The following is a 21,490-nucleotide window of genomic DNA, read 5'->3' as shown; positions in this document are numbered from 1 at the left end:
GGGCTAACCGGGCGGGGGCGGGGCTAACCGGGCGGGGGCGGGGCGCCCGAGGTACAGCCCCGCGCAGCCAGGCCGCTCGTCCTCCCGGCCGCAGGGGGGTGTTGTTTCCGCGGGTGCTGCCGGGGCCGCTCTGGGCCCTCCGCGGCGCACGTGGGTAACGGCGGCGGGGACCGTCGTTCCCGTTCCAGGTCGCTGAGCCGGCCGTCGTTCCCGTTCCCGGCCCGGGCAGGCCCCGCGGCCGCCGGGCCATGTTCGCGGAGGCGGAGTGGAACGATGGGGCGGAGGGTCCCGCCCGGGCCCGGTCGGGGCCCCGCGGTGTCCCCGAGGGCCCGGGCCGCCCGGTAAGGGGAGCGCGCACGGGGCCGCGGCGGGCCGGGCCGGTCCCTGGGCGCGGCGGAGGTGACCGGCCTCCCGCCCTCCGCAGGCCCCCGCGGCAGCGGCGGGGAAGCGGCGGCGGCGGCGGCTACCGGGGGACTGCGCGGCCGAGCCCGGCCGGGACGGCGAGCCCGCGCGGAAGCGGCCCGGCGAGCGGAGGCAGGCCGCCAGGCGCCGGGCTGCGGCGGAGGACGGGGGCCCGGCCGGCTCCGGGGAGCCCCGGGCGGAGCGGGAGGCGCAGCAGAGCGGGCAGTGCCCGGACAGAGGTACCACCGCCCGCCCCGCTCGGCGGCAGCGCCAGGGCGCCGGGGCCAGGCCGGGCATGCTGGGGGGCCCTGGTCGGGGGCCGCCCGCCGCCGCCCTGACTTCCCACTTGGTCCCCCCAGACGCGTCGGCTGAGCTGCCCGGGGCGCTGGGGACGGGGGCTGCGGGCGGGGAGCCGGCGGGGAGGCTGAGCCGGCGGCGGCACAGGAACAAGCAGAAGAACCAGCGGCGCCAGCAGGACGAGCCGCGGGCGGGCCCCGGCGGGGAGCAGGGCGCGGGACCGGGCGTCCCGGAGCCGCCCGGCCTGGGAGCGGCTCCTTCGGGACGGTCGGCAGCCCTGCGTGCACGGATGGAGGAACGGCTCCTGGCTGCCCGGTTCCGGTACATCAACCAGCAGCTCTACACGTCTACCAGCCGGGAGGCAGCACAGCTCTTCCAGACCGACCCCGAAGCGTTCGAGATCTACCACCGCGGCTTTGCTCAGCAAGTGGGGCGCTGGCCGGAGAACCCCGTCCATCGCATCATCCGCTACCTGCGGCGGCGGTGAGTGGGCAGAACTGGGGAGTGCCGGAGAGCAGGGCCTGGGGCCGCCTCCGAGCCGAGGTGGTGGGGCGAGGGGGAAGGAGCGTCCTGAGCCCCCGCTCCCCCCAGGCCAGCCTCGCTGGTGGTGGCGGATTTTGGGTGCGGTGACTGCAAGATTGCGAGCAGCGTCAGGAACAAGGTTCACTCCTTCGACCTGGTACCTCTGAGTCCGCTGGTCACCGTCTGCGACATGGCCAAGGTAGGGGGATGGGGTGAGGGACGGCAGCTCCGCAGGCGGATGCAGTGGTGTGTCGGCAATGCGTGCATCGCACTGAGCAGGGTGTTGGTGGGGGCTGGCAGGGTGCGCTGTGCACTGCCTGGCAGGTTGCAGGGGTGGTGGGTTGGGGTGGCGATTGTGGGGGACGGGAGAGGGGGCGTCGGGGATCCTGAGGGCCCCGTGCGCAAGAGGGAGCATGCATCTGTCTGGAAAACCGGGGCGCCTCCATCTGCGGGCGCCCCGGAGAAGATGCTCGGTTGAGTCCAAGAGCCTGGGGAGTGGCAAAGCACGGAAGGGTTGCCCCAGCCCTGTCACCATCCTCCTCCTCCTGGGAGAGTGTCCTGGTTGGTGTCTGGCAGGTGCCTTTGGTAGACGAGTCAGTGGACATCGCGGTGTTCTGCCTGGCGCTGATGGGCACCAACCTGCAGGAGATCCTGGAAGAGGCCAACCGCGTGCTGAAGCAGGGGTAGGCAGAGACGCCGGTGCCGAGTGGTTGGGGGCAGGAGGCATCGGGGTGAGACTGGGAGGCACAGCCTGGCCTTCAGACGGGTGGTGAGGAGCAGAGGTGCTGGGCTGTGCCCTGGGAGCTGCCTGTGCCATGGCTGCTCAGGGCTGGGGTGTTCTGCAGGGGCACCCTGATGGTGGCTGAGGTGGCCAGCCGCTTTGAGGACATCCGAGCCTTTGTGAATGCCATGGCTCAGCTGGGCTTCAAAAGTGTCTCCAAGGTGTGTCCTCGGGTGTGCCCTGCGCTGGGTGCACTGGGCCCTTGGGAACCAGGGAGAAGGAGCCCGTGGTCCCTGGCAGCCAGAGACCACCCTTCTGGCAGCAGGGCAGGGCGGCACAGCCCAGTCTGGTGCCAGCAGGGAATGGGCCTGGGGGCGGTGACAGCGAATTGGGGGGGGGGGGGGCACCCATGGCATGCGGGGGCTATGGTGCTGAGGGTCCGGGCGGGAGGTTTGAGGGACCTGGGGACTGCGGGGATGGGGTCTGGGGGACCCGGGGCCCATGGAGGTTGTGGTGCTGGGGTCTGGGGGATCTGGATGGGGGATCTGGACGTGTGGGGGTTGTACTGATGGGGTCTGGGGTGGTGTTCAGGGGGCCCACGGAGGTTGTGGTGCTGGGGTCTGGGGGTACGGGGGGGACCCGGCACGCATGGGGCATGGCACGGGGCCTGCGGGAGGTGGCATTGGAGTCCGGGAGTGGGTTGGTGGTCCCGGGGCTTGCGGGGGTGTGGTGTGGGGCACGGGGTCCGGGAGGCCGGTCGCTGAGACGCGGCGCCGCAGGACCTGTCCAGCGCCTTCTTCCACCTGCTGGAGTTCGCCAAGACGGGCCCTCCCCGCCGCCACCACCGCCCCGCGCCCGGGCTGCGCCTGCGGCCCTGCCTCTACAAGCGGCGCTAGCCCCGCCCCGCGCGGCGCCCTGCCCAATAAAGCTGCTGGTTCCGCACGGCCGTGCCTTCCGGGGGCGGGGGCGGGGCGCCGCGGCGCCTGCGCAGTGCGCGCGGGGCCTGCGGGGCGGCGGCGGCGGCGGCGTTTCCTGCCGGGGGATGTCGGGGCCGGGCGGCCCGGGCCCCGGCGGGGGGAAGCTGGACATCAACCGCGCCGGCGTGGCCGAGCTCGAGGGCGCGCTCAGCGGCATCGGCCGCCGCCGCGCCCGCGGCATCGTGCGGAAGAGAGAGGTGCGGGCGGGGGCGGCCCGGTGCGGCCGGGCCTGGGCGGGGGCGGCGGGGCCCGGTGGTCTGCGGGGAGCTGTCCCGGGAGGCGGGCGGCGGGGGGACAGCGGAGCGAAGCGCCTGGGCCGCGGGGAAGCGGAGCCGGGCAGGAGGTGCCGGTGCCGGGCGCCAGGCGAAGCCGGTCTGGAGTACGTGGTCCGGGCCTGGGGCAGCCGATCGCCAGCGGGCGGAGGGCAGGCCGCGGGAGCGCCGGAACAGCAGCGCTGCTTTGCCCCGGTTTCCGCAGCCGTGCTCGGGGCGGGCAGGCGGGGCCGTGCCTGGCCCTCGCTTCGCCCCCGGGCCGAGGGCCGCCCCTGGGCGCAGCGGCGGGGCCCTGCTGGGGCTGCCGCCGGGAGACGGGCCGTTCGCACGCCACGTAGGGAGCCGGTCGTGCCGAGGCGGTCGCGGAGCGGGGGCAGGTGCGGCCCGGCGCAGGCGGCGTCGGCTCTTCCCTTCTGCGGGCGGGCCTGCCCAGCTCTGCAGCTTCCTTGTTTCTGGGATTTGGGGCAGAGCCTCGGGGGCTGGTGGCAGATGACGTTGCATGCTAAGAGCAGAAAAAAATGAGTTCCTGGGTGGAACGGGCAGGAGCAGGAAGGCGTAGAAGCCTGTCTGGTGTGGTCACCGTGGGCTGGGAATCCTGCTGCTCCCCCTTGATTGACTGTTTAGCTCTGTCATCTGGAAATGACAGAGCAGGAGAACAGCCTGCCTGATGACTGAGCTACCAGTGTGACACAGCCATGAAAAAGGTAAGCGTGATCTTGGGCTGTATCTGCTGTGATGCTTTTAGCAGAGACAGGAAGATTGATGCCACCTGTTTGCCATTAATGCCATGGAGAACTTGGCGGGATCATGGTTGGAATATAGCATCCGTGTTGAAGCAGGCAGAGGAGCGAGGCAGAAGGAATCGGGGAAAGGGGAGGCTGGCTTGGCAAGGCGAGACTAGAAGAGCTTGACTTTTTTTGGCCTGGAAAAGAGGAGGCTGAGAGGGGCAGGGTGACCAGCTATAAATACAGCTGGAATGTAAACACTGTGGAGGCAGAAGAGCAAGAGAGATTTAAACAAAAGGACTGCTGGTATGAGAACAGGTGAGGGTGGATTGACAGAAATAGGGTTTAACACTAGAGCCGTGCTTTTGGGTAAAACTGTTTACAGGGAAGAAGCAGCAGGAGTGCCTTAAAGTGATGCGTGACAAATTTGAAAGGATGATTGGAACCCTGTTTCTATTAGCCAGGCAGGGTGGATCTTTCCACCCTGGGATCCTGCCCTGTGGTAACAGCCAGGCCTTCCCTGTTGGGTTTAGGCCCTTCAGGCTTGTGGCAGAAGCTGCCTGGAGTCTGTACGATGGGTGGTAACGCGTGGTTTTGAGCGCAGGGCTAGGCAGTACTTGACCTGGTGTTTTGCAGGACGGTGGGTGCCTTGCATTCACACACACATGTGCGTCTGTGTGTGCCTGGGGATGTTCTCGTTCCGTGGCACTGCAGACAAGGGAGATTGGCTGTGTGGGCCAGGGAGTGCTCCCAGTCTTGGTACTAGTGAGCTGGAAGGCACAATTCCCCTTTCTGAGCTTTTGGGCTGCTAGTCCCCTTGTTAGTAGCAGCTCTGGTTGCCTGTTCCTCGCAGGTATATGTCACTAGGCATCGTGGTTGTCACTCAGGGCAGGGAAAGCTTGTGGAAATGAGAGGATTACATGGGAACGGCTGTTTTGGGCAGAGAGCATCCCTTCCCTTGGATGGGAGCAGCAGTGAGGACTTGCAGTACAGAGGTACCGCCCTGCTGTGGCACCCTGACCCCCTTCCCCTGAAGGCCTAAAGGGGGCTGGTGGGTCTGGACCATCTGGGAAAGAGAGCCTTTCTGAGGAGGCTGTGAGAGAGCTTGGTCCTGCTTTGAGGCTGCTCCCTGGGCTGCTCAGCTCCATCTTGAATCTTACTTCTCTTCTCACAGGAACTGAAGGGCTTCAACTCACTTGATGATCTTCTCCATGTCAAGGGCATCACCACCCGCATCTTGGAGCTGAACAGTCAGCGGATGACTTGCAGGAGGAGGCCAAGCAGTGAGGAAGCTGCGAGGGTGAGCCCTGGTCTGCAGGGGGACAGTAAAGCTCCTGTGCCTCAGGTAGGAAAAGAAAGGTAGAGTTCCCCTGCCTACCTGGCATCGGGGTGATCCTGCCTCCAGCAGTGCAGGAATTAGGGGAGGGTATCTCGTGCTGGAGAGGCAGTAGCTGGTAGAGGGATGGGGAGGTTTTCGGGGGAGGAGACACATCTGCTTTGGGCACTGGAACAGGGAGGCCCGAGGAGTGCTGCGCCCTTTTGATCAGCCAAGCGGTCTGTCTGCAGCTTCCCTGCAAGGTGGCAGCTTGCTTTGGAGAGCGTCCTGACGGGGAGGCTGAGACACTCGGGACCCAGCTGGCTCTGTGGTGTCCTGCCAGAGGCTGCAGCAGCCCCTGAGCACAGACCCTTGCTGGGGGCTGCTCTGGTTGCAGTGACGGGTCTGCCCTGACATCCCTGATAGAAACAATGCTCTGACCCCAGCGGACACTCGTGCTTCCTGCTGCCTCCTCTACCCGAGAGCAGCTAGCCATCTGTAGGTCTCCTGCAGACAGTTGTTAAGGTCCACTAATTGTTCATCGCTGGAGGCCAGAACTGGGTGTGGAGAGAGATTCTTCCCCTGGACCGACAGCCGAGGAGGCCAGAGTCCATGTCTCTTGCCAAGCTTTCTACCCGGTCGTCTGCCTTGTCTGTGGAGAGCGGCGGCCAGCACGCTGCCTGCTTGGGCTGGCACGCACCCAGCCCAGCTCTGTGGACTTCTTCAGGAGCACCTCTTCCTGCCATGCTGTCTGTGGGGCTGAGGAAAGTCACTCTCCTAAGAGCGGCTCTGCCCTGCCAAGCCCTTGAGCATGCTGTGCAGTCAGGGGAGGATGGTTATGGGAAGGTGTTTTACTGCCTGGGAGATGCCAGCGGCCGTGCTGCCCCGGGAGCATCGTCCTGGGGTTTGTTACCATCCAAGACCTAGATCTGACCCCCGGCTCTAGATGTCAGAGGAAGTGCTTGAGAACGCCGGGCTTGGTGCTGTTCCTGAACAGCGGTGTCCAGGCTGCTGGCTTGTGCCTTGTTGTCTGGTTGCTGTCTCTTGCCTGAGTCCACCCCTGCTCCAAGCCCACCTGCCAAACAGGGTCCAGTCTAACTGGGTGGTGTGGGGGTGACCGGTCTGCCTCTGGTCTGGGGAACCTCTCCAGGGCTGGGCACTTCAGAACGTCTGCACTGAGGCCTAATTTCTAAATGCAAATAAACTCAGCCCTAACTGCAATAAACATTGCAGTGCTTAGTTGGAGCCCTATAAAGCAGCTGGATTTTTCCTTCCCCAGGTGCATTTTTGTGTTGTGACCAAATAGCCTTTTCTTCTCCTACAAAAGAAAAAGCTGGCAAGGGACTGTTGACAAGGGCGGGAAGTGACAGGACAAGGGTAATGGCCTTAAGCTGAAAGAGGGGAGACTGAGATGAGATCTAAGGAAGAAATTCTTCCCTGTGAGGGTGCTGAGGCCCTGGCACAGGGTGCCCAGAGAAGCTGTGGCTGCCCCTGGCTCCCTGGCAGTGTTCAAGGCCAGGTTGGATGGGGCTTTGGGCAACCTGGGCTGGTGGAGGGTGTCCCTGCCCATGGCAGGGGGTTGGAACTAGATGGGCTTTGAGGTCCCTTCCCACCCAAACCACTCTATGATTCTATGAAAACATTTTCTCTAGATTTGAATCATTTCACAGAATCACAGACTGGTAGGGGTTGGAAGGGACCTCTGGAGATCATCCAGTCCAGCCCCCTGCCAAAGCAGGATCACCCAGAGCAGGTTGCACAGGATGGTGCCCAGGCGGGTTTGGAATCTCTCCAGAGAAGGAGACTCCACAACCTCTCTGGGCAGCCTGTCCCAGGGCTCGGTTACTGCAGAGGGAAGAAGTTTTTCCTCATGCTCAGGTGGAACTTGCTGTGCTCCAGTTTGTGCCTGTTGCCCCTTGTCCTATCACTGGGCACCACTGAAAAATGTCTGGCCCTATCCTCTTGATACCTGCCCTTTAGATATTGATAAGTATTGATGAGATCCCCTCTCAGTCTTCTCTTTTCCAGACTAAACAGACCCAGCTCTCAGCCCTTCCTCGTACGAGAGATGCTCCAGTCCCCTCATCATCTTTGATTTGGGGGAGGAGATTGAGCAATATCTTCAATTGTTAAGTCTTCTGTTTAAAAATGTGGATTGGGCATTGCAGGACCCGAGTGTGTAGGGCAGCACTGGGGGTAGTACTGCTTCCCTGCTTGTGCTTCTTCCCTCTTCAGATTTTTGAGCCTGAAGCTTGTGCTGGATGCAACCCCACAATCCTTTTCAGTTACTGCTTTACAGGATGCGCAGTCCCTGGTGCCTAGCTGGCCCCGCTCTCCCTGTCTTTAGATGGAGAACGTTGCCTCTGGGTGTACTGAAACGCATTTAATGTGGGTGACCCCAGCTTACCAAGTGATGCAGATCACACTGTGTGACTGTCCTGTCCTTGCTACCTATCTGAGTGTGTCTTAAAATGTAATTGGAAAAGTTTTTATCTACTTCCATAGTGTGAATAAACCAAATAGCGACTGCTGTCCACGGGTCTGCACTAGGCCCATCAGCAGAAAATCTGCTGTTTCCCATTGACAGGTACGTTTTGAGACCTGCTCGCTGACTCTTTCTTGGTCTAAGCCATCTCACCGTGGCATGCCAGTCTTTTCATCAGAAGCCTATGCCCTGGTCAAACCTTACAAGTGTATGAGTATGTCTCATCGATGTGATTTATGTAATTGCTTTTTTTAACCAAATGTAACACTTCAAGGAATAAACTCAACTTTATTTGAAAAGACCTATTTTCCTAAAGTCTGATCAGCTGGTACAAAGCATATCACTGTCACTTATCTTGTACTTGTTGAATCCTGTGCTGGCCTCTGTCTTGCCAGACACCAGGCTATGTAAAGACCTGTTTTTCTCCTGCCTTCCTCAGTTTTGGCACAACTTTCACACTCTCCTAGCCTTTGCAGTTTCTCCTGTATTCCAAGATTTACAAAAAATAATTGCTGTGGGCTGGTGATCTCTTGCACTATTCTCTAGGACTCTTAGGTGCAAATTATCCTGGGCTGCTGATGGAGGTGTTTTATTGGTGTATTGGCAGTTCCTCATTCCCGTGTGATAAAGGGGCGTTGTTCTGCTTCCTCCAAGTAATTACTGAATACTTCTGCTTTTTTTTTTTTTTTTTTTTTTGTGGTGTTACTCACAGTGCTGCTTTCTTGGGGGAGGAAGGGTGCAGGTGGCGTTAGGTGGGCACACACTGCTCACGACCTCTTGAGTAATCATTGCTTCTGCTCAGATCGGCTGGAGGGTGAAGGGACTTCGGCACCGCGCTGACGGCTGAAACGCAGCACGTGCTTCCTTTCCGGTGTGGGTCCTGCCCACGCACAGCAGCCCACATGCGTAGCAGCCCTGCTCCCTGCTTTGGCAAACAAAGGGCAGAGGGCTGTTCCCTGCTGCAGGCAGGGACACTGCTCGCTGCGCAGAGGTGGAGCTGGCAGGTTTGGTATTGCTCAGCACCACTGATGCTCCTGCAGCATTTATGTTTTCTGCTCAGCCACAGAGTTGCCAGCTGCCACGTAATTTGGTCACGTTGGAGCTGTGCTTCCTTGTGCGGCTGGGAGGTGACCTGTCTGCAGATTGCGCTTGGCCATAGCTGCCCCGTGACCCCAGGGAGCTCCTTAGCTCAGCTGTCTGCTCCCCTCTTCCCCTCTCTGGCACTGCTTAGCTCATCACCCCCTCTTGTACTGCAGAGGGAAGCCTGAGTGTTCCTTGGGCTGTTGCTCCGACTGGCAGCCCCTCAGCTCCCCAGCATGTCTCCCAGCCCAGGGCCCCCTGTGAGCTGGGGTGCAGAGCTGCAGCAGACAAACTGACCCTGCCTCTCCCTGTATTGTAGGTGGTGGCAGAGGAGGAGGAGGATGTTTCAGGCCCCTGGGAACCGGAGCACTCTGGGAAAGGGAGCCCGGGGTCGGGACCAGAGGCTGATGGCTCCAGCGGGCAAGGGAGGCAGGAGCCAGTCAGCTCCACAGTCTGCGGGGAGCAGGAGGAGGAGGAGGAGGAAGAAGAGGAAGAGGGGAGCTGCTACAGTGAGGAAGGGGAGGATGGCAGCAACATCTACTTCTATTACACCATTGGAGAGCGCTGGATAGACTACCTGCAGCGGACAGAGGACGGTGGCCTCCTCCGTCACATGCGGCCCAAGGTAACCCTGCTGGGAGCACGGCCCCAGGTGAGGGCTTTGCCCCAAAGAGTGGGGCTGCCCATGCGGTTGGTGGCTCTCTGCAGGAGCCCATGCTGGCACGTTGCCTGTGGTCCCGTCCTGGTAGCTGATGGCCTCAGAGCCGACAGGCATCTGCTACTCGCAGTGGTAGTGGTGCCAGAAGGGCCGTGGGCTGCCATAGCACTTGAAGCTCTTTGCATGGGGAGGTGTCCAGCTGTAATTTCTGCTGCAGAGCCTGGGATGCGCTGGGGTGTTGCGGGCCAGCCGGGGAGCTCGGGACTGTCAGCTGGGTGCTGGCTGGGCTGGGAGCTCCGCCGTGCAGATCATGCTTGGCAGTGATCGTTGGCCCGCCTGGCTGTTAGGGCTGGGGGAAGGAGGCACCGTCCCAGCCTGTCCGAGTGCTGCTGGCAGTCCCCAGCCATGCCCGTCCCTGGTGGAGCCACCCTGCTCTGCCTGAGGTCCCTGCATCACAGCACGGAGCCTTATCGGGGCAGCAGGAGTCTGCTGGGGGGGGGTGTCAGGCAGAGGCCTCGGGGGGGTTCTGCGGGATGAGGGCGTAGTGGTGAGAAGTCCCGGCCAGCCCTGAGTGCAGGGCTGCAGCTGGTGCCCAGATCAGTTACGAGAGGGAAGGAGCCCCCAGCTTCCAACCCGGGTTGGGGGAGCCCCACGCGCACCTTCAGGTGGCTGCCAGTGCTGTCTGGTAGCCACGCTGCTCTCCCCACAGTTCCTGTTAGCCCTGCACCACTTGCACAGAGCCAGAAGGATGCAGGTTCCCCCTGATGCGACCATGTCGGGGTGCGGTCTGCCGTGCATCCCAGTGCAGCTCTCCCTGAAGCTGTGGGGTGCCAGTGCAGCAGCTGAGCAGCTCCAGGGCCCAGCTGCAGGGCAGGTCTGCCAGGAGGCTTCAGCCTGCTAAGTTCCCTGCTCAGGCTCGGGGCTGCCTGCTCCATGTTGAACTGTGCCTGGAGAAGGGCCAAGCAGATGTACCAGTAGGTTTTCTCAGCCACTGTTTTTGTCCCTGTGTAGCTGTTTTGCTGACTCTTCCCCATCAGGTCTGATACTCCCCTTGGAAGGACCAAGTTCCATTTTTCCCACAGAAGTTAACTCTTCTGCCAGCGCTAGAGCTGAGGTGACCTTCAGCTTCCCTCTGTGGGTCCCCAACGTGAGCGTGGGCTCGGAAGACTTGCTAGGCTGGGTCTCCTACTCTGTCACTTTTAGCAGAAAGTCTGTGACCCACAATGTGTGCAGAGGGCTCTGCTCCAGCCTGCTTTAACTTGCCTTCTCCTTGCAGATGAAGCGGAAATCGGAGAACGGCCTGGATGGCAGGGCGCTTTCCCCTGGTAAAAAGCTGTGCAAGGGCTCTGAGTACAGCAGGTAAGATCATAGAATCATAGAATCACAGACCGACCCCCTGCCATGGGCAGGGACACCCTCCACTAGCCCAGGTTGCCCAAAGCCCCATCCAACCTGGCCTTCAACACTGCCAGGGAGCCAGGGGCAGCCACAGCTTCTCTGGGCAACCTGGGCCAGGGCCTCAGCACCCATGTATGAACTGGGTGATGATTGAACATCTGGTGAGAGAGAGCAGAGAAGATGGGGCCAAGCTTTTCGCTTGCAAAGATGAGTGCTCTGCATGCTGAGCCACGAGTCGACCTGGGGGGGTGGGAAGATCTCCTTCCACCAGTCCTGTCCCTCAGTCATCTAGGTGTCCTGCTGAGGTTGTGGAGTCTCCATCTTTGGAGGGGTGCAAAAGCCATCTGGGTGGTCCTGCTTGAGCAGGGGTTGGACCCGACGACCTCCAGAGGTGCCTCCAGCCTCGACCAGTCTGTGGCTCCATCATTCTGTAGAGCAGGCTGGGCTAAGGGCACCGCATGAGAAGCTGTGGTCCCGGTGGAAGTCATGGGGAAGGGGGTTAGCTTGGTGGGAGGGTCATACCTTGTGGCTTACGGGGACCTCCGTTGTGAGAATGGTTCACACAGCGTGGCCCAGAGTAGCATTGGCATGTCTCACCTTTGCTTTGGTCTCTCCCTGTCTGTGGCCCAGGACACTGGGACCCTGCATGCCCAGTCCCACCACCACCTTTGGGGACCTGCGCAACGCCAAGGCAGGCCAGGCTCGGCGCCGCCGCATCCCCTCGGTCGCCCCTCCACCAGAGCTGCAGGACTGGCTCCGCACCTTCCAGGTGGGCTCGGGAGCCTTGCCAAAGGGCTCGCCCTGGAGGGACCAAGAAGCTTTGGGTTTGATGGGTGGGTGGGAGGGGAGCCAAGCCCTGGGGAGTCTGTCTGTGTGAAACCCACCACAGCAGGTGTCTGGGTCCCACGGGGGACTTTTAGTGAGTTTTTGCCCCAGGTGAAGGAGCAGAGAAGTGGTGTTAGTCCCCTCTTGCTCCCCTTCATCCTGGAGTGGTGTTGCTTTGTCTGCCATCACACAGCACCTGTGTTCCATCTTATGTGGCTCACAGAGCTCCCAGCCCCATCTCCGTGGCTCCTCTCTGTCTTGAGATCTAGGCAGCAGAGCCCTGGCCTGCTCCAGTGGCCCGGCTAGCCTGTTGTGCCTGTGCTGGTTGGCATCTGCTAGGGTTGGGGTGGGGGCACAGGCACTGCACAGAGCCACAGGGGAGCCTGTGAGGGCCTGCTGTGTGTGCAGGCATCATGACTGCTGTCCCTCTCCTCAGCGGTGGAGTGGCCCAGAGAAGCTGCTTGCTCTGGATGAGCTCATTGACCGCTGCGAGCCCTCCCAAATCAAGTACATGATGCAGGTCATTGAACCCCAGTTCCAGAGAGACTTCATTTCCCTGCTGCCCAAGGAGGTGAGTTGTGGCAAGGGAGAGGCTGGCCTCGGTGCTGTGCACCAGTTCCCATGGGAGCCCCCTGTGCCCTTGTGACTTGGCTTCCCCTCCTGCAGCTGGCACTCTACGTCCTCTCGTTCCTGGAGCCTCGGGACCTGCTCCGTGCTGCCCAGACCTGTCGCTACTGGAGGGTCTTGGCTGAAGATAACCTGCTTTGGAGAGAGAAATGCCGCGAAGAAGGTAAAGACCCCTCCTCCATATGGCATGTGGCCCATTGTGGCTGGGATCTGTGGTGGGGTAGCCCACGGCTCCCACAGATGTGCATCATCTTAGCATGGTGCGGGCATGGACCTCCTGTGTACTGTGAGGCATCCCCCTGTGTTTTCCTCCTGTAGGCATTGAGGAGCCCTTGAACCTGCGGAAGCGGCGCCTGCTGAGTCCTGGGTTCATGTACAGCCCCTGGAAATTTGCCTTCATGCGGCAGCACAAAATTGACATGAACTGGCGCAGCGGGGAGCTTAAAGCCCCCAAGGTGGGTGCATTCAGGAGTCCTTGCTGAGAATGAGAGTCTAGAGCTTTGACATGTAGGAAGCTGGTACAGGAAGGAAGTAGCAGAGAAATATCCATGACCAATAGGATGAGAACAACACTAACAATTTTAAAAGTGCCTCAGGAAAAGATTCACAAATCCAACCTGTCTTCAGGAGGCACAGGCCAGAGGCATTCACCTGGAAATACTTGAATGTAAAGGTCCTTGAAGCTATAGGTCTTGCCAGCTTCCTGCACCTCCTCTCCTTGCCTGCAGAGACCAGATCCACAGCACAGCTTACTTGGAGCTTCCCGTGTGCTCTGGCTGGCAGCACAGCTGATCTCGGGGATTGCTGCAGTGGCTGGTACAGGGCTGCAGTTCTGCAGCAGAGAAAGGGTCACCCTGGACCCAAGAGAAGGGGGTTTCCATCCCTTTGCCCCTTCTCTGAGCACCTGTGGCCGGGCTGCAGCCAACCTTGGCACCCGGGGAGTGGTACAGCCCTTCTGGGGCTCAGCCCAGCCTTGTCCCTGGTACGAGGTTCCGGAACACTCAGCTGTTGGGTTTGTCTCTCCCTGCCAAGGTCCCTGCCTGCCCCTCGTCCCTGTCCAGGAGGCTGGGAGAGCAGAGCCCCTGCCGCCCCTTCTCCCAGTCTCTCGGGTAACAGTCCCCATCCTGCTGCTCCCCACCTCCGGAGACTTGTCTGGGCCCCCGGAGTTCCCAGCCCCTTCTCCAAGCCCCTGCCTTGGTGGCACCCGAGGTGAGCAGCGGTGCTCCACACGCTGCCGTCCCTGCGAGGACTGCACCCCCAGCAGCAGACTGGCACCAGGCAGCGCTTTCCTGAGACCCCCAACACCTGGGTGTCTGCCCCCCGTGAGCTGAGCTCTGGGGCGCTGCCCACAGGGATGTCAGCCCACAGGGACATCCGCCCTGTACCTTCCCCTGGCTGAGGGGAAGTTCAACACATTCCCTGCAAAGGGCGGCTCTGGGCTTGTTTTCACACTGAGCTGCCGCTTGCCCTCACGCTGCCCTCCCCGTGGCTTGGCCACATCTGTCTGACGTGCCTCCTCGTTCCCTGGGGTCCTGCCCAACCTGCCTGATCTCTGCCTGCCTGCAGATGTTGCTCGGTCATCACCCACCTTTGCTCACCTCTTCGCACATCGCTCACCACGCTGGGGAGGTGGCAGCTGGTGCACAGCTCTTTTTGCGCTGCCTGCCTTCCACCATCTGGAAATGGAGCTGGTGGTCCTAAATGTGCTCTGGCTGGGGGCCACCAGTTTTTGATGTAAGGCAGAACATCAGCTCTGAGCTCAATAGCTTGTGTGGCCGCCTTAGCCACAGCGGTCCACCCATGTTTCGGTGTCCCCGAGTAGCCCACCATCCCCCAGCTGTAGCCACCAAATGCCCCCCGGCCCCTGCTGTAGCTGCTGCTCTGCAGAGGAGCAGCAGGGAGGTCGCAGGTATCACAGGGACCTGTCTCTTCTTCCTCCTCTCAGCACTTACGGCTTCCCCACCATTCTCAAAGGCTGCTTTTGAGGCCCGAGGTTCTGCAGGCCCCGGGGCTCTGAGCTGCCCTCACCTCCCTCCAACTCATGTTGTTCTCCATGCAGGTGTTGAAGGGACACGATGACCACGTCATTACCTGCCTGCAGTTCTGTGGCAACCGGATAGTCAGTGGCTCAGATGACAACACGCTCAAAGTGTGGTCCGCTGTCACTGGAGAGGTGAGCTGTTGTCCGTAGTCATGTCCTAGGCCGCTCCAGGGGCACACCGAGTCACGCCGGTCCTCTGCATGGCTGCAGGAGTGGGTGGAGGCGTGGGAGGCACGGTGGCCTTTTAGGTGCGTTTATCTTCTTTCTGCAAAACGTAGCTGGGGAGAGGATTTGACAGATCCTGCGGCTGCAGGAGCAGTGGGAAGAGCTGTCTGAAGCTACGAGTCCGTGGTGCAGTAACAAATAAGTGAGAGGTGGCCACACACACAGTGTGTTTTCACTGGCAGTCAGTAAGCATGGATCACCCTCCTGGAAATCCAGGAAGGGCGAGAGGCTTGGTTGGGTTTAGGAAAGCAAGTGATCATTATCATGGAGAGGACTTGGGGCGGGGGAGCCCAAGGGAGGGGTTGCTGACCTGAAGATCCTTACCGGTCTCTTGCCCGGAGGAAGTCCTATGCTTTGCTTTTCCTTCTTGCTGTGTTGTTCAGCCCTTCCCAACCCGGTGTCTCGCATTGTGTTCTTTGCAGTGTGTGCAGACGCTGGTTGGCCACACAGGGGGTGTGTGGTCTTCCCAGATGAGGGACAGCATTGTCATCAGCGGCTCCACAGACCGGACACTCAAAGTGTGGAATGCAGACACGGGTGAATGCGTGCACACGCTGTACGGGCACACGTCCACAGTGCGCTGCATGCACTTGCATGGGAACAGGTATGGGTGTGACGGCATCCGGGGCCCAGTCTGGTCTCTGGAACAGGGCAGGTGGAGGTGTAGAAACGTTCGGGGCCTGGGCCAGCCTGTGGCGTGGGATGCAGGGCAGGTGAAAAGGCAGAGGTGCCCGGGGCTTGGGCTGATCTGTAGTTGAAAGAGATGCTGTGTGGAAGAGGTCTCCCTGGGGAGGATGAGCTGGGGCTGCTCCTCAGGGAGCTCATGTGTCAGGGTTATCTCAGTTAGGTGAGGTCCAGAGCCGACACAATCAGGCTCCAAGCATGCCCTTGCCCGCAGGGTTGTGAGTGGCTCGCGGGACGCCACTCTGCGCCTCTGGGACATCGAGACGGGGCAGTGTCTGCATGTGCTGATGGGGCACGTGGCTGCCGTGCGCTGCGTGCAGTACGATGGGCACAAAGTGGTGAGCGGTGCCTATGACTACACGGTGAAAGTGTGGGACCCTGAGAGCGAGAGCTGCACCCACACACTGCAGGGACACACGAACCGCGTCTACTCCTTGCAGGTGAGACCCTTCCTTCCCGCCCACTCATGTGCTACAGGGACACAAGCCATGCCTGTGCCGGCATGTCTCCCCACCCCAGGCCTGCACGGCAGGGACACACAGGCCATGTCTGTTCCCTGCCGGTGAGACACTCTGCCCCTCCACCCTGACCCCCCCACACGCATGCACTGCAGGAACACACACCCCATGTCTGCTACGTGGGGGGAGACGCTGCCAAGCACACGTGCACCCTGATTAGCCAAAGGGCACGTGGGACTTCACCTGCCGTGCCCCAAGTCTCTGACACCAGGCTGCGAAGAACACTTCTCCCCTTTCTGGGCAGGCCGTGCTGATCTGTGTCTCTCTGGGCAGTTTGATGGGACACACATCGTGAGTGGCTCTCTGGACACATCGATTCGAGTGTGGGACGTAGAAAGTGGAAACTGCCTACACACCCTCATGGGGCACCAGTCGCTCACGAGTGGCATGGAGTTACGTGACAACATCCTTGTGTCTGGGAATGCTGACTCCACGGTCAAGATCTGGGACATCAAGACGGGCCAGTGCCTGCAGACACTGCAGGGTGAGTGCAGGAGGATGGAACAGCTCCCCTCACTCAGGCGTCAGAGGGGGTCGTGTTGCTCCTGGCTGCCAGACATGGCCGGGGCAGACATGTCCCAGCAGTGGGTGCTCCTGAAGGGGTTGGGGCTGGGGGTGGGAGCACAGGACTAACAGACACGCTCTGCTTCCAGGGCCCAGCAAGCACCAGAGTGCTGTGACCTGCCTACAGTTCAGCTCCAAGTTTGTGGTGACCAGCTCAGACGATGGTACCGTCAAGCTCTGGGACCTCAAGACGGGCGAGTTTGTGCGCAACCTGGTTGCACTGGAGAGTGGGGGCAGTGGGGGCGTAGTGTGGCGCATCCGTGCCTCCAACACCAAGCTCGTGTGTGCGGTGGGCAGCCGCAATGGCACGGAGGAGACCAAGCTGCTGGTGCTGGACTTCGATGTGGACCTGAAATGAACCTGGCCAGTCCAGGCTGGGATGGAGGATCCCGCGGGCTGGGCGTAGCAGCTAGTCTTGGTGGGGCTGGCCCCAGAGCAGGCGCTAGCCCCCCGCGGGCTGTAAATACCGTTGCAGCTGTCTGGGCCTTATTTATATATGTGTGAACTCCCTGTGGGGAGCCTGTGCCCAGCTGGGGCACTGTACAGAGGAAGCAGCATGTTTTGTACACACTAATATATCGATTTATTTCTGTACCTGGGGCCGCCTTCTCCACTGCTGCTGTTCCCTGAGCCCTTCCTCCCTGGAGCTTGTCTTTTCTGGGGGAGCGGTCGGTGGCTGCAGCCCATCCTGTTTGACTCCAGGCGGAAGTAGGGAGGGCACAGGCTTTCCTCAAGTCACTCACCTCGGGGACCAGCTCTCTTCCTGCAGAGACATGCCCTTGTCTGCTGGAGTGCCCTCTGCCTGGAGTCCCACAGTCTGTGGGCTCCAGCTTCTTTACTCTGGGCACGGTAGCGGGCTGGCAGCGTGCATGAGGTGCTGAGCACACAGCGCTGGGGAGACCTGGCAGGGCAGCACCACAGGTAGCACAGCCTGACGGCCAGCCAGGCGTGTGGGCTCGCAAAGCTGTCCTAGGGAGATGTAACCCCGATGTTGTGCCTGGGAGGGAGCAGTGCTGTGAGCAGATGTGTTTTTCTTTTCTGCACTGCTCTGATCCAGCCAGGGGGAAGCAGACGGGGCTGGGCAGAGCGAGAGATGGTGCAAGCAGGCAGCAACTGGCTGAGCAGCACCGGGAAGTGGACCGCAGGGAGGTGAGACAGCAGGAGGTATGTCGGTGGTGGGGAGGGTAGCACTACCTGCTGGCCCAGCTCTTGTGACCTGCCAAGGCACCCCGAAGCAGTGCTGGCGGGAGGCGGCATGGGTGCTGGAAGGCAGAGGTGGGAAGGCAGCACAGGCTGCCCTGCCATTGCACCCAGGCAGGTGCCTCCAGCTGGCAGCAGCTGCAGCTTTCCAGCTGCTTCCCTGGGACCCGTGGCCCCACAGGGTGCGGTGCAGCCATGGCTGTGGCAGGCATCCTTGCTCCTTGCTGCAGCGCTCACAGGACAGCAGAGCAGCAGGGTGACTGGCGGGCCCCCCTCCTTCAGGCCACCCAGCAGAGAGCTGAGGACCTTTTCCACTTGGAGCAGCGGAGCCAGGAAGCTTCCATGCCAAGGTTGTCCATGTGGGAGATGGCTTCTGCCTCCCATCCTTGCGTCTGCAGGTCCTGCTGCAACTCCATAGCGGCACAAAGCCCCATTCGGCTCGAAGCCTCGTGGCTGCTTGCTGGCTGACCAGGGCCTGGCGGGGTTGCTGGGCCTGCTGGGGCTGGACGTGGGAGAGCATGGCGCAGCTCCGCCAGCCCTGGACCACTCTGCAGCAGGGTGGCTCTGCTGGGCCACGGAGCTGCTGGAGGCACGTCGCATCCCTGAAGTCCCCTTGTCCTCGGACGGAGCTGGAGGCAGGCGGGTGCAGGCTGTGGTGCGGCATCTTCCCTCCAGCCTGTGCAGGATGGCTCGCTGTCACTGCTGCTGGTGCTGGCAGAGCGTGTGTTTTCCCAGCCTTCCCCTTCCCCACATGCGCGTGCTGCCCAGCTCCCCTAGGTAAGCGCTGGTTCTTACCCATGCTGAGGCAACCCAAGAGGGATGAGGAGGCTCCGGGGTTGTCGTGGTTTAACCTGGCCAGCAGCTAAGACAACCACACTCCTCCCTCTCCCAGTGGGATGGGGAGAGAATTGGAAAAGGGAAAAAAAACCTCGTGGGTTGAGATAAAGACAATAGGACAAAAAAGAAGATAATAATAGAATAAGAATGTACGAAACAAGTGATGCACAGCACAATTTCTCACCACCCAAAGTTGATGCTCAGCAAGACCCTGAGCTGCCCTGCCTCTCGGCCCACCCCCCCCAGTTATATACTGAGCATGACGTCATATGGTATGGAATATCCCTGTGGTCACTTTAGGTCATTGGTCCTGGCTGTGTCCCCTCCCAGCTTCTTGGGTGCCCCCCACCTTCTCATTCGCAGGGCAGTGTGAGAAGCTGAAAAGTCCTTGACTGCTTGGCAACAACTAAAACCGTCAGTGTGTTATCAACATTATTCTCATCCTAAATCCAAAATACAGCACTACACCAGCTGCCAGAAAGAAATTAACTCTATCCCTGCTGAAACCAGGACAGGGATTCGGAGAGGAGCTGGGCTGCAGAGTCCAGGTGCTGCTCGGCCGGGTTCTGTGCAGCTGCTGCATCCCCACCTGGAATTCGGCCTCTGTAAAGGACTGACCCCGAGAGAAGAGCGGCCAGTTGTCAGCCCAGCTGGTTGGTAGCATCCCGGGCCCTGTGTTCCCAGCCCCGCAGGCACAGCTGGTGCTGCTGCACGATGGCGAAAGTGGGAGAGCATGGGGGCAGCCTGCAGCAGGGTGGGCTCCGGCCAGGGGAGCAGCGCCGCTGCCGATGCTCAGGCCCACCGCTGGTAGGGTGCAACGGTGCCGTGCCCTGCAGCGAGTGTGGGTGTGCGACAGGAGCGCCGTCGGGTCCAGGGCGTCTCGCAGAAGACGGTGATGGTGCTTGGGTGCTGCAGGGTGCTGTCCGTCAGTCCTGCCTTGCCCCCAGGCAGGGACGGTGTGCGAGGCTGCGCTGTGCCATGGCCCCGGGACTGTACCACCAGAGGTCCATGGTGGTCCTGTCCTCCCGCAGCAATCATGGAGCAGAGTGAAAGCCCCCTCAAACATTGCTGTGCCACCCCACAGCTTATCACCTGATTTTAGCCCTTTGAACCTAGTTTGAAGCTCCCCAAAGTTGTGAGCAAAAATACTTCTACCCTCAGGCCCCAGCAGTCCTGGTGTCACCTAGAGCACCCCATGAGACCACCCCCTGAGCAATTTGGTGGTAGCCTACGGGTGCCTGCGCTGGGTCACCCTCTGTGCAAACCGTGAGGGTAGGCTGGTTTCACCCGTCATTTCTCCATGCCTCTGCAACAGCAGCTGCTGGTGAGGTGTGAACCAAGCCATGTGCAGCCACCTGGCACAGGCAGCAAGCCTACCTGGACCTGCTGTTGTTCCAGATGTGTCTGCACAGCCAGACATCCGTACCTTTATGCAAAGCACTACTGCCCAGAGAATTTACCCATCAGACCATTTCATGTATACACTATGCGCCACCCATAAAAAGCCAGAGTTTGCCCTTTCTGCTTGGTTCCTTCCAGCCAACAACCTCTATAGGGACAGGAGAGAAGTTTTACCTCACCAGCACACCCCCAAAACTTTCCAGCGTTTCGCTCAAACACTGTCCTATTGCCTGTGGAATGCAGAAAGCCCCAGGAGCTCTTGGCTAGCAGGGACCGGGTGGCCCCCAGAGGTCCCCACCAACCACAGCTGTTCTGGGATTTCATGCTCATGCTTCAGCAGCAAGCTGGCAGGTTGGAGAGCAGACTGGACGACAAAGATGATGCCTGTCTCTTGGAAAATGCAGAGCTGTCTATAAAAACAGAGCGAAGCCTGTAAACGTATGTGTCCATGTCTGTGTGTGCGCATTATATACAGCTTTCAATAATATAAATAGAGGCCCTTCATGGGGCTTGGGGGGTGAGAGAAGAAGGTGGCTATAAAAAGCATCTAGTACAGGAACAAGCGCTTTGGCAGAAAGGGCATGCCCCACTTTTTTTAAGACAATGTAAATGCAAAAGGAGAAGACAGTTTAGAGCATGACGATAGATGTTGGTTCAGTAAAATACTGCAGTCAGTGGTGTTTGTCTGCAAGCATGCAGTGAAGGTGCACGCACAGACAGTGAAAACTCCACCCAGGGAAGGTCCAGACCTTTCGTCCGGTACCAAGGGGAGGACAGCGGCGCCGCAGACCAGCACTACGGGCATGCAGCCTTGGACACGGGCAGTGCTGCAGGCAGCAAGACCAGGTAGGGCTGTGGCAAGGGAAGGCTGGAGTGAGCCGGGTGCTTCAGCAGGTAGGATTTACCTCAGCCTCATCTTTCACAGATTTACACGTTTGAAATACAGTGGTTTGCTCTCAGAGATGCAAACTGCACTGCTCGGGTGGTGGTTAGCATCTCACCACCTGAAGTATGCTCTCTCTGTTTCCAGGTTTGAGAGCTGGATAAGCCGTATGATGGGGAACTTTGCAGTCTGGTGTGGGGGAAGTAGCTTCCAGTGAAATCCAGTGCAAAAGGGGTGACCAGATACCATAAGATATGCTGAGCCAAAAACTTGGGGAGATGAGACATGGTGTGATCTGGAGGGCAGGAAAGAAATGGAGCAGAAAGCCTTGGCAAGAAACGCACCAGTCTATGCAGTAGGATGAGATATGGCATCTCTGGGTAGGTCATAAGTTCAGAATCATAGAATGGTTTGGGTTGGAAGGGACCTCAAAGATCATCTAGTTCCAACCCCTCTGCTGCAGGCAGGGAAATTGCCATAAGCCATCACCAGCTGTGCTGTGAGGGTCCGCTTGTGCTTGTGAGCTCCTGTTGCACTGATCAGCGGCACAAAACCTCAAGCAGTTGTGCAAGCTGCAGCGCACAAAGATGTGTTGTCAGCTGCTGTACACTGCCCTCGCCCTGCTCATTAGAGTAAGCAATTTGGCAGTGATTGTCCAAACAAATCTGCCCACTTGCCTTTAGGATAAATTATTTCCCCAAAATAATATAAATCATCAATCCCCTATTTTAAACTGTTCTGGATCATTTCGCCTTTTCAAAGACAGCTGCAAAACGTCAGTGACGAAGGAATAGAGTTCAGGAAAAGAATCTTAGTTCTCCTTCCACACATAC

At 60.1% G+C, this 21,490-nt stretch overlaps 1 protein-coding gene across 9 annotated transcripts; it reads left to right on the top strand.

The window, feature by feature from the left end:
• The first annotated feature begins 95 nt into the window (after positions 1-95).
• Positions 96-17,326, top strand: RRP8 (ribosomal RNA processing 8). Of its 9 annotated transcripts, XM_054813868.1 has the most exons (18): positions 96-341; positions 425-641; positions 762-1,182; positions 1,291-1,420; positions 1,774-1,904; positions 2,067-2,163; positions 5,091-5,261; positions 9,116-9,421; positions 10,731-10,813; positions 11,483-11,621; positions 12,114-12,248; positions 12,344-12,467; positions 12,623-12,759; positions 14,364-14,477; positions 14,993-15,174; positions 15,469-15,694; positions 16,046-16,256; positions 16,426-17,307. In XM_054813868.1, exons 1-18 carry the CDS (start codon positions 249-251, stop codon positions 16,692-16,694), a joined length of 3,186 nt encoding a protein of 1,061 aa, XP_054669843.1. In that variant the 5' UTR covers positions 96-248; the 3' UTR covers positions 16,695-17,307. The 9 variants fall into 9 exon arrangements, with proteins under 9 accessions (XP_054669843.1, XP_054669841.1, XP_054669839.1 ...); XM_054813866.1 differs by having other exon boundaries at positions 425-1,182; positions 5,091-5,216; positions 16,426-17,313; XM_054813864.1 differs by having other exon boundaries at positions 425-1,182; positions 16,426-17,311.
• Positions 17,327-21,490: the final 4,164 nt, after the last annotated feature.

This window comes from Grus americana, chromosome 1 (genome assembly GCF_028858705.1).
Source record: "Grus americana isolate bGruAme1 chromosome 1, bGruAme1.mat, whole genome shotgun sequence".
Taxonomy (NCBI): domain Eukaryota; kingdom Metazoa; phylum Chordata; class Aves; order Gruiformes; family Gruidae; genus Grus; species Grus americana.
This window is presented reverse-complemented; position numbering and strand designations above follow the sequence as displayed.